Raw genomic sequence first — 11,304 nt, forward strand, 5'->3', positions numbered from 1 at the left:
AGATACATTAAATCAATAAAGAAAACATTACACACACTACATACCATGTATTTGACGCACACACGCATGCATACTATTTATTGTCAAACTTTTGTTCTTGACGACTGTTGTCAAATTGAGATTAAATATTGTTTGTCTCTGTTAATATTTTTTATAGTGTAGTCTTGGCGAAATTTGTGATTATAGAAGTATAAAATACAATCATAATTGTGTACAAACTTACAATTCCAATTAATTATAGTCGAATTTCGACTACTGCGGGACCTCTAGTTAAAATTAATTTGTAACGTCACTAACATAACGATTAGTGGGGCTACAAAATACGTCATAAATTATAAAGATGAGAGCACTCGTTTCATATCGTAAATTATGCGATGTCAACCAAATGAAGCGATTAGGCGCTGGGGATTTCGCGTGCCGTAGTGCAGTGTGCGCCGACCAAACAGACTTGATCCGTGAATTCAAATGAAAGGAATTGAGTTGAGTTTTCTCTGACTCTTGACTGACTCGGTGGTGCTGTAGTTAGCGGCCCTGACTGTTACGCCGGGGGTCTTGGGTTCGATTCTTACAACGGGCAATCTGTTTTTTTTTTGATAAATGTGTTTTTTTCGAAATTCTATTTAAATACGAATTACATTTATTGATATTATGGTATACTGTTTGTTGTTTTCTTTCAGTAAAAACAAAAAAGTTTATGTTTAAGTTGATTATTGATAAAGTCAATAAAGTTGATTATTGAAAACACAAATAAAACAAAATGTACTGAAAATAAATCGTAGCTAGATCGATTTATCGCCCCCGATATCCCCTGTATACTAAATCATATGAAAATCGTTGAGCTATTTCCAAGATTCAGATTATATAAATATTCATATACAAGAATTGCTCGTTTATAGATATAAGATAAGTATGTGTGTCAGTCTCTGGTGCCCATAACACAGGAAATCCTAAATTGGAGCCGGATGACCGTGTATGATTTATTCCCAATTATATTATTAATTACTATTATTCTCTGTGAGGAAAAGCTTGTTATCTTGATTTAATTTTTCTTATTAGTAGAATATTTTTCAAACGGCGCTGGTTGCAACTCTATTCGAGACAGTATTTACTATCTTTACCGATAGGTTACGTTCGTCCGTGACTAATGCCAACGAAAACTGTAAAGTATTTAAAAAAGGCAATAAAAAACGCGCAATCAACTCTTAAAATCAGTTTTGTTTATCTACTTCAAAGATGCTTCAATAAGTCCAGTTATCTGTGGGAATCTCCTCAGTAATCACAGCAGAAGAACTACCTTCACGAATTTCGCGACACTAGACAAAAGAGCTGTGTTCGAATTCTGCTATATTCTACTTACTACAAGCTTTTGCCCGCGACTCCCCCCATTTCATTTACGAAGAAAGTGAAAATATTGTTGAATTATGGAATGGTAAGGAACCCCTATTTTATTTTATTTTATTTTTATTGCTTAGATGGGTGGACGAGCTCACAGCCCACCTGGTGTTAAGTGGTTACTGGAGCCCATAGACATCCACAACGTAAATGCGCCACCCACCTTGAGATATAAGTTCTAAGGTCTTAGTATAGTTACAACGGCTGCCCCACCCTTCAAACCGAAACGCATTACTGCTTCACGGCAGAAATAGGCAGGGCGTTGGTACCTATCCGCGCGGACTCACAAGAGGTCCTACCACCAGTAATTACGCAAATTATAATTTTGCGGGTTTGATTTTTATTACACGATGTTATTCCTTCACCGTGGAAGTCAATCGTGAACATTTGTTGAGTACGTATTTCATTAGAAAAATTGGTACCCGCCTGAGATCCGAACACCGGTGCATCGCTCAACACGAATGCATCGGACGTTTTATCCGTTAGGCCACGACGACTTCAAATTTTGAAACATTCTTTATTGGTGCTCCACTTGTATTGGTCTTACCGTGATGCTACAGCCTTCCTATATATCCCAATAAATGGGCTATCTAACACTGAAAGAATTTTTCAAATCGGACTAGTAGTTCCTGAGATTAGCGCATTCAAACAAACTCTTCCGCTTTATAATATTAGTATAGATAAATCTAATCTAGTCTTGCGTAATCAAATGAGTGCCCTTTTTTTTCTTACCTACCCAATCGCTGGTAGCCTAAGGGGTATTGCAGCTGGGCAAGTGAACTGGTTCCCTCCTGAAAGCGTTTTTATGACGAGTAGTGCAATCTTGTGATGAGAGCGCTCACGCTATTCATCATAAAGAATCGTGAGGTGAGTGGTTACTATATAGCTCCTGGAGATCAGTAAGGCCAGAATTTTTTTTACTTTGGTCTTTTCACTGTGGATTACGATTAAAGATAAAAAACAGTTGACCAATTTCTTACCATAAAATAATAATTTCATCTTTGAATTAATCCTTCTGTAAACAACGTTTGAAATTTAAACTGAACAGCATCCTGAAGGCGTATTAACAGACCGTTATGACTGTCGGTACTTGAACCATTGTACCATGGTTCACTTGCGGACTAAATAATAATAATAATGGTTGGTTCGAAGGAAGTATTAGTTGAATGGAATATTTGAAATGTATTCAACTGATAATTATTTTTAATAAATGTATCTTTTTTATTTGATTGGTTTTGTTAATTTTAAGTATGTTTCAATGATACTATGTACACATATGGACTTGTTGCTGTTGTCTGAAATAAAATAAATCATTCATTCATTCATTCATTCATAAGCATAGAGCTTTAAATCTTCGTTATGAACTAATTATATCAGTAGACTGAAATTTGTTGAATCCGCCACGAGATGGTACGAGGGACTTAAATCGCTTGCCTTTTTTCCCCATCTAACCTAAGCTGATCGCCTTGAGAGGCCATTCCATCGTAACCCTAACAAGTAGGTGAGCTCATGGGCCTCAAACCTGATGACATTGCTAACACTAACCTTAGCAAAAGCCGTGCTTCGCAGAATGTACCACCGGATTGGAAACGTAACCCTCTGAGAAGATCCGGCGAGAAACTCGGTGGGCTGTGTCTGTGGGTTAATTTACTCGTCGAGCCCTTCGTCGCAAGCGGGTTCGACGAGAACGATGACCGGTACCGAACTAATGACCGTCTCCAACGTATATATTTATAAAGTATCAAAACGTGCGAGTCGCTGTATATCACAGGGTGAGCATGCAACGACACATTTACAGTGACATGTTGCAGACGTCCGGTCGGAATTAATCACTGTACTGTTATGTTTGCGACACGCCGTCCTCGTCAGCAGTTTTCGTATAATTTCAGCTGACCTCTCTCCGGTGCGATCATTTATAATTTTCCCCATTCAACCTTGTCTAATGTGAACTTTGCTTCGATTAATCGATTTGGAGTACCGCTCTCGCAAAGTCGAATGGGAAAACTCGCTCTTTTATAGTCACACAACCCGTAAAACCAGCTTCCCAAGAACTGCAAATATAAGTCTATAAATATTCCAAAGTGAAGAGATGTGAGGTTGGAAACTCCATTTTTGTAACCACTATTGTATCCTCTAGACCACAACGCATGACTGCTTGAGCAGAATGCAGGTTACTTGTGCAGTACTTATTGCATTACGTTCTAGCACAATTCAAGATGTGTAGCATCTTCATTATCGCATTAATGCAATGATAATTACAATTTATTAATAATGTTTTCTGTTAACGGTAATTTAATTCAATTAATTAACGGTAAGCAGCGGCTTGGCTCTGCTCCTGGCATTGCTGAAGTGCATGGGCGACGGTAACCCCCCACCATCAGGTGGGCCGTATGCTCGTCTACCTACAAGAGCAATAAAAACAATAATGACCAAAGCTTATGTGTTTTATATGAAACATAAAACCAACACAAATATAACTCAAATATTGAAACGTTAGGCAGCAGCTTGGCTCTGCTCCTGGCATTGCTGAAGTGTATGGGCGAAGGTAACCCCCCACCATCAGGTGTGCCGTATGCTCGTCTGCCTACAAGGACAATAAAAAATAAATAAATACGGAAATAAATCAAATTAAAGTGTCAAGAACTCAAAATCCGCTTGCGGAATTAAGAGTTTTATTGAGAGCAAGGATCTCGACCGCGGCGCGTTAAATTCGGGATACGATATTTTTAGGGAAGGGAAATCGAAGATTCTTTTCGTTCAAAAATCAAATCGCTTTCTTTAATCTACGGCGGAAGGATCTATTTTCAATTTAACGAATCGATCCCGCTCAAGTTTCTACGCGGTATTTTTTTTTCTTTTATTCTTTTCACTTTCTCAGTTGTGAGATGTTTAAAATTAGTTTTCTTCGTTCGGCGATCGAAGAACGCTCAGACTCGGAAGTTTTCTTTTAGAGTATAAGTGTCGAGATAACGTGAGGTTTTCTTTTTTAGATTATATTATTGAAAAAGAGCTCAAGGTCGTCTTGATTGATAGTTAGTTTTCTTAAAAACGAAAAAAGATCGAATCGACATCAAATCAACATCGAAAAACTGGGAAATAATAATCCTATTCGTTTATTTATTTATCTTCAGCCCTTTAATACCTACTCCTGGGCATAGGCCTCCCTTTTTAATACGCTTTTATTAGTTTCAGACGTATGTATGTTAGTATGTAACGGAATCTTTGAACATGATTTTGACCCTCTTCAAAACGTCGGATTAACTCGAAATTTGGTATAGTTATTAAGGACCGATGACATAACAATAATAAAAAAAATAAAAAAATTGAAATTCAGCTAATAAATGAAAAATATAAAAATAATAGTTTGAAAAACTAAAAAAATACGCTTTTATAGAAAATGAATCAAATAAAAAATAGAAAATAAATCGAAATTTGAATTAAAAGTAGTGTAAGATGATTTTATTGCATGTATTTTTTAGTTGGATTTTCTATAAAAGCATATTTTGTTAGTTTTTTTTATGCCATAATGTTTGGTTCGCTGGCCATTCTCATCCAAGCCCACCCAGCGCCGCCCTGACTATATCATCAGTCCACCGTTCCATAGCTCTTCCGATATCTTTAAGACCTATTTTTGGCCACCATTCCGTCACTGTTGTACTCCACCTGTTATAATTTCGCTTTACTAAGTCTCCAACCCAACTCTAATTCCGATCTGCCACTCTCTTACTAACATGTGTAATTTTTATTTGATCACTAATTTGTGTATTACGGACTGATCCATCACTTGTTGTGCAACGCCCATTCTGTACTACATGGTTTCACGAGTCAGGGTCTCGACTCTAAGGTTCGACTCTACAATCAATGCTCTTGGTGCATATTAACCATTGACTTATCAAATAAAATCTAAGAATTTAAATTTTAATTCTGTATAATATATTTTTACTACAATAATGTATTGCTAATACCGCAACATACCTTGCTATATTTTTACCTACCTAATTTCTGTAAATTCAACGGTTGTCTGGAAGAGATCGCTTTTAGCGATAAGACCGCCTATTGTACAAATGTATCTGCTTGTTAACATTAGAAAACACTTTAGTGTATTCTTTATCTCTAGAATACACTTTAGTGTATTCTTTATCTCTCTCTTTTTGTAATTTCAAGATAAAGACAAATTACAAATCACCATGATGTAATGTAATCCTTGTGTTCTAAATCTTAGTCTGTGATAACCTCTTTAGCTTTTTTTGCTAGCCGGAATACCGCCTACATTTCGGGAAGCGGTATGCGGACCACGAGTAAGAATTTGTGTCTTAAAAACTCGCATCCGATTGTTTAAAAGGTTGAAAAGCCTACTTTAAATATCTAGTGCTCACCGTCGCCCATGTACATCAGCAATGCCAGGGGTCTAAAATTTGACAAGCGAACATTTACCAAAAAGGAATGCTTAATACAGAAGGTAAAAAGACCTTTATCGCTTTTCCTCTTCATTTACTTACAATTTTAACAAAAAAATCCATAACTACATTAAAATTCCAATGGTCAGTTGATATACTCGGCAATGACGGCAACTATGCTGTGAAAAACTCATTTTTGGCGACCCCACAAATATAAATTATGATCTATTTATCTATATATTAATACGTTAATCAAAAACTTTGTATTTTTTTTTATTGCTTAGGTGGGTGGACGAGCTCACAGCCCACCTGGTGTTAAGTGGTTACTGGAGCCCATAGACACCTACCACGTAAATGCGCCACCCACCTTGAGATATAAGTTCTAAGGTCTCAGTATAGTTACAACGCCTACCTCACCCTTCGAACCGAAACGCATTACTGCTTCACGGCAGAAATAGGTGGGGCGGTGGTACCTACCCGTGCGGACTCCCAAGAGGTCCTACCACCAGTGATTACGCAAATTATAATTTTCCGGGTTTCATTTTTATTACACGATATTATTCCTTCACCGTGGAAGTCAATCGTGAACATTTGTTGAGTACGTATTTCATTAGAAAAATTGGTACCCGCCTGCGGGATTCGAACACCGGTGCATCGCTACACACGAATGCACTGGACGTCTTATCTTTAGGCCACGACGACTTCAACGTACGTATTGCTTGTATTACTTTTTACGAAAATTGCGCGGACGGAGGAGTATGAAATTTTCCACACTTATAGAGAATATAGAGAAGAGTGCACAACGCTAATATTTTTTGAAAATAATGCATAAAAGATACAATAAATCAATAAAGAAAACATTACACACACTACATACCATGTATTTAACGCACACACGCATGCCTACTATTTATTGTCAAACTTTTGTTCTTGACGTCTGTTGTCAAATTGAGAATAGATTAAATATTGTTTGTCTTTGTTAACAGTTTTTAAAGTGTAGTCTTGGCGATTATAGAAGTATAAAATACAATCATAATAGTGTACAAACTTACAATTCCAATTAATTATAGTTGAATTTCGACTACTGCGGGACTTCTAGTGTATAATAATATTAAAAGGATTTGCTGTTCGTTAGTCTCGCTAAGACTCGAGAACGGCTAGACCAATTTGACTAATTTTGGTCTTAAATTATTTGTGGAAGTCCAGAGAAGGTTTAAAAGGTAGATAAATATAAAAATACTCGGAATTAAACAAAAATAACAATTTTGTTTTCCCTTTGATGGGTCCCCCGTCGGACGCATTCCTTTTGTTTGTTTTAAGTTTATTTTATACAAAAGTTTAGGTTTTTTATCTATCGATTGAGGCACAACGAAGTCTGCCGGGTCAGCTAGTTTTTAAATAAATCATCTATTTTAATCACTTTAATAATTTATTTTAGATAATACTGTTAACAATAGCAGAAATTCCTCTCCAAACATCATCTACAATACTTCGGATTTCACCTGCCGGTATCAAGACACCGTTTCCTCTTTGTACAATGTCTATATTGAAGGTATAGAGTAAGCCGTTAGATCTAACATAATCTACACTAGTGCCTGAAGCTCTTTCCCCAAACACAACAGAAGCCGCTCCTAATATATAATTTTCGTTCATAGCATTGACAGCATCTATGCCAGTTAGATGATGCTGCCTAAACATCCCACTAGCAGCCTTCTCAAAATGCCATGGATATGTTAGGAACCCTCCGTTGTTCTGAAGAGATAAGTACAACCGGGTTCTAGTACCATATTCGTCTATTAAATGCTTCAAGAGTTTAGTTTCTGGTTCTGAGAAGGGTTCGACCCCAGCATAAAGGTGACTGCAGGGACTGGAGCTAGAGTCGAAGTGTGACCAGTCCAAGTCGAAATTGCGATTGATGTTGACCCCAGGGCAGATGATGCCAAGGTTACTTCTGGTGCTTCGAGATTTCGACCAGAGTCTCAGCTGTGGATAATCAGTGTTTTAATTGGATGACTTAGAACGTATATTGTAGGCTCATGAATTCTTAAGGGTAGAAAACTAATTATGACCTAGACAGATCTGTTTGTTCATAACACCCTACCCGCGATCTTTGATCTATTTTGAAAATTGTATTTAATAACTGTGTTTATAATTCTGCATATATATGTATTGTGTGAGCTAAATGTAATATGTGAAACGAATACAGTTGAGATAGTCAACAGCTATACGGGGGATCTCCTGCAAAAAACCTACCAAACATAACATAAGCTTCGCTTGTTTTTAGGGTCAAAATCATATTACAACATATCGTATCGTATTATAACTTATTTATTATATATAAACAAATACGAAATTAGTCTGAAGTTGGAGTAAAGTCAAAATTAAAAATATCTATAAAGTTTTGGATAAGTTAAAAATAAATCTAACCAGAGTCGGGAGAAACGTGTAGTATTTTTCACATCAACCACTCTGCCTGTAAAATATGTTATAACGTCTTCTGACTGACTCTGCGGTGAAGTAATTAGTCACCTGGTCGTTGGGCTGAGGGTCGTGTTTTCAATCCCCACATCGGCCAAACATTAAAAAAAAAGGGTTTGATTGCTTTTGTTTGGGTGTTGAATTGGGTGTGACTTTCGCGAATTATTTATCTTTAAATTATTCTAATTCTACTTACATTGGTATGAGTATATTCATATCCATCAGGATTAACAACAGGCACGACAATCCAATCAAACGCATCCAAATAAGCAGACCCTTCCAATATTCTATCCACTGTATTCAGAGCTGCCGGTATAGTTATCCATTCATTAGGGATAATACCAGCTTCTATTATCACCACCGGTCTTATGGCGGTAGTTGCCCTGGATATCTTCAAATATACTAATGGACGATTCTGGTCTGTAACTCCATGTTGTATAATGTCTACGTTGATATTTGGATTGTTTGCGTAAGATTCTTTTAAGGTGTTTAGATGATTTAAGATCTGAAAAGAAGCATAGTAGTTCTGAAAGGAATTGTCTGTAACTGGTTGGAAAGATGGCGATTGGAACATATTTGACGAAGAAAAAAAATTGGGAAAAAATAAGATTCTGTGGTTCCAGAAAAGAGACTATATGGAATTGTGCTTGGAGAAAAAATGAAGCTGAGTATAGATTTAATATGACAAAAGTGACAATCAAATTTGAATTCGGTTTAAATAAATGTATAGGGCAAAAACAGTTTTCTAATAAAGAATAAAAAATACTAACTTCATTGTACCTATAAAAATCGGTGTAGTCAAAATTTCTGTTGTTTCTTAACATCGGTGTCTGGTCCAGTTCTTTTAAAAATCTATAAAAAAACAGAACCTAACTCAAATATAAATTAATACACAAATCGAAAATTACCTTGGTCAAAACTACTACAGTAAGTAGACAGGACAATATGTTTAATCCAAAAAAGCCAATTTCAACTGCATCTATTTGTTATTGATGCAGCTCATCATATAATAGCTAGTTAATTATTTAACACATTGACTGCTTTGTAGGTCACCGGTACCCTATGTGGCGCATTGAAATAATTTTGTCCATTTCTATTACTAAGCGCCTTTTTTTTTTCGGGTAGAGGGCCGAATCTCCTACGAGGTCCCCGCGCAAAAGGGGCGCGCGGGGTATGTGAGACTCTACGATCTGCATGGTGTTGTGAGCAGACCGCGGGCCCAAGGATTTTAGGGCCCACCCACTAAACGACTCCCCTGCACTCTTACACCCGACGTCCGATCCCCTCCGAGGTCAGAACCCGGATGAGGTAGGGGGGCTACCGCGGTCAACACTACAACCAGACGGCGCGGCTCACCCCAAGGACGCCCAGCCGACGGAGCCTTCGAGGCGAATTGGATTACCTAACATTGCCTTCTTTTGGTTTTTATCTTTTAGTTTTTAGATATCTTAGAAATAGATTCCTTTTCAGCGTCTTAGGATTTGTCATTCCCAGAGTCAACTAGATATTCCGGCGCCTTAGTAACAGAAATCGACATAATTACTTCTTGTGACTGAACGCCGCGTAGGGCACCGGTGACCTACATAGCAGTCGAAGGGCTAAACTAATATAATCGTTTTCTTTACATCGGGTTCCATATCTCATTCATATTAACATAGCAATTACTTTTGAGCCGCCTAACAATAAATACACTTTCTCAAAAAATCTCGTGATCGTTTGGAGCCTCTGGGTCTGCGGAGGGACTTCGGTTCCCTCTGTATTTTGTACCGTATGTTCCATGGGGAGTGCTCTGAGGAATTGTTCGAGATGATACCGGCATCTCGTTTTTACCATCGCACCGCCCGCCACCGGAGTAGAGTTCATCCATACTACCTGGAGCCACTGCGGTCATCCACAGTGCGTTTCCAGAGGTCTTTTTTGCCACGTACCATCCGGCTATGGAATGAGCTCCCCTCCACGGTATTTCCCGAGCGCTATGACATGTCCTTCTTCAAATGAGGCTTGTGGAGAGTATTAAACGGTAGGCAGCGGCTTGGCTCTGCCCCTGGCATTGCTGAAGTCCATGGGCGACGGTAACCACTCACCATCAGGTGGGCCGTATGCTCGTGTCTGCCTACAAGGGCAATAAAAAAAAAATAAAAAAAAATCTAAACTCACTTACTCAAATACATCAGTTACATGCAAACTCCTTTCGATACCCAATTTTTCGAGTTGCTCTTCGAACCATGGGAAATGAGAAGGCGGAACCATGGCCTGACCGACCACATTGCGTTGTAGGTTCGGTCGCCGCCAGAATTCAATCAAATCGCTTTTAAGCAGATGGAACTTGTCTTGTTGCTCCTGGGTCGAAAAGGTCACGTTGTAAACCCTGAACCTGCGGATAAATGAGCGTAATTATTTTCGTATCTGATAGATTTTTTTGTCACCTGCTCTGAAGACTTCGTCAGAACTGAGACTGAGCCTGAGTTATAAATTACAATCCAGACTGCAAGCCCATGATGGTGGGTGGTAACATTGACATTGTGTCATTTTTAGGCTTCGGTAACTGGACCCCAAACCAGGATTCCCTGTAATAATTTATACGAAAAACCTAGTTACCAAAACAAACCTGTTCCTCACAGGAACATTGGTGCAATGTCACAAAGCGACGTGTGAGTCCACGGCCCTCGTTGCCCCAGAGATGCTAAAACAGTGCCACCGGGCCACACAATTTTTTTTGAGTGCAACATTTACTCACCCCATATACTCCTCATTTTTAGCAGAAACTACTGCGATAATCGCAAGCGAACAATAATATAAGAGCATTTTCAAAAAAAACACTCCTAAACAATAAAATTTCGATAAATTAATGAGATTAAACAACTTACATATGTGAGATAACGTAATATCTTATCATGTAAACTATAAAGATACGTAGCTTAACTAATAATATAATACCTATACGGCGACACCGTCTGTTGGTATATATGTTGGTTAATATGATACGAAAACGAAGAGGATCAAACCCTCAAGCTGCGGGGCTGGAGGCGCGACCCAC

At 38.0% G+C, this 11,304-nt stretch overlaps 1 protein-coding gene across 1 annotated transcript; it reads right to left on the reverse strand.

Moving 5' to 3' along the window:
- Positions 1 to 7,205: 7,205 nt before the first annotated feature.
- On the reverse strand, positions 7,206 to 11,099 carry LOC114240126 (carboxypeptidase B). The gene is made up of 5 exons (XM_028170567.2): positions 11,005 to 11,099; positions 10,429 to 10,641; positions 9,038 to 9,119; positions 8,464 to 8,772; positions 7,206 to 7,772 (listed from the first exon to the last, which is right to left on the reverse strand). Exons 1-5 carry the CDS (start codon positions 11,070 to 11,072, stop codon positions 7,224 to 7,226), a joined length of 1,221 nt encoding a protein of 406 aa, XP_028026368.2. The 5' UTR covers positions 11,073 to 11,099; the 3' UTR covers positions 7,206 to 7,223.
- Positions 11,100 to 11,304: the final 205 nt, after the last annotated feature.

The sequence above is a fragment of the Bombyx mandarina genome, chromosome A1 (genome assembly GCF_030267445.1).
Source record: "Bombyx mandarina strain Sakado chromosome A1, ASM3026744v2".
Classification (NCBI taxonomy): domain Eukaryota; kingdom Metazoa; phylum Arthropoda; class Insecta; order Lepidoptera; family Bombycidae; genus Bombyx; species Bombyx mandarina.

Coding starts and splice junctions, on each gene's coding strand:
- LOC114240126 (XM_028170567.2), bottom strand. CDS start 11,072: ATGCTCTTATATTATTGTTCGCTTGCGATTATCGCAGTAGTTTCTGCT. Junction 10,642..11,004: donor AAAAATGAGGAGTATATGGG/GTGAGTAAATGT, acceptor ATTTATCCGCAG/GTTCAGGGTTTACAACGTGA. Junction 7,773..8,463: donor ATGAATATACTCATACCAAT/GTAAGTAGAATT, acceptor GATTATCCACAG/CTGAGACTCTGGTCGAAATC.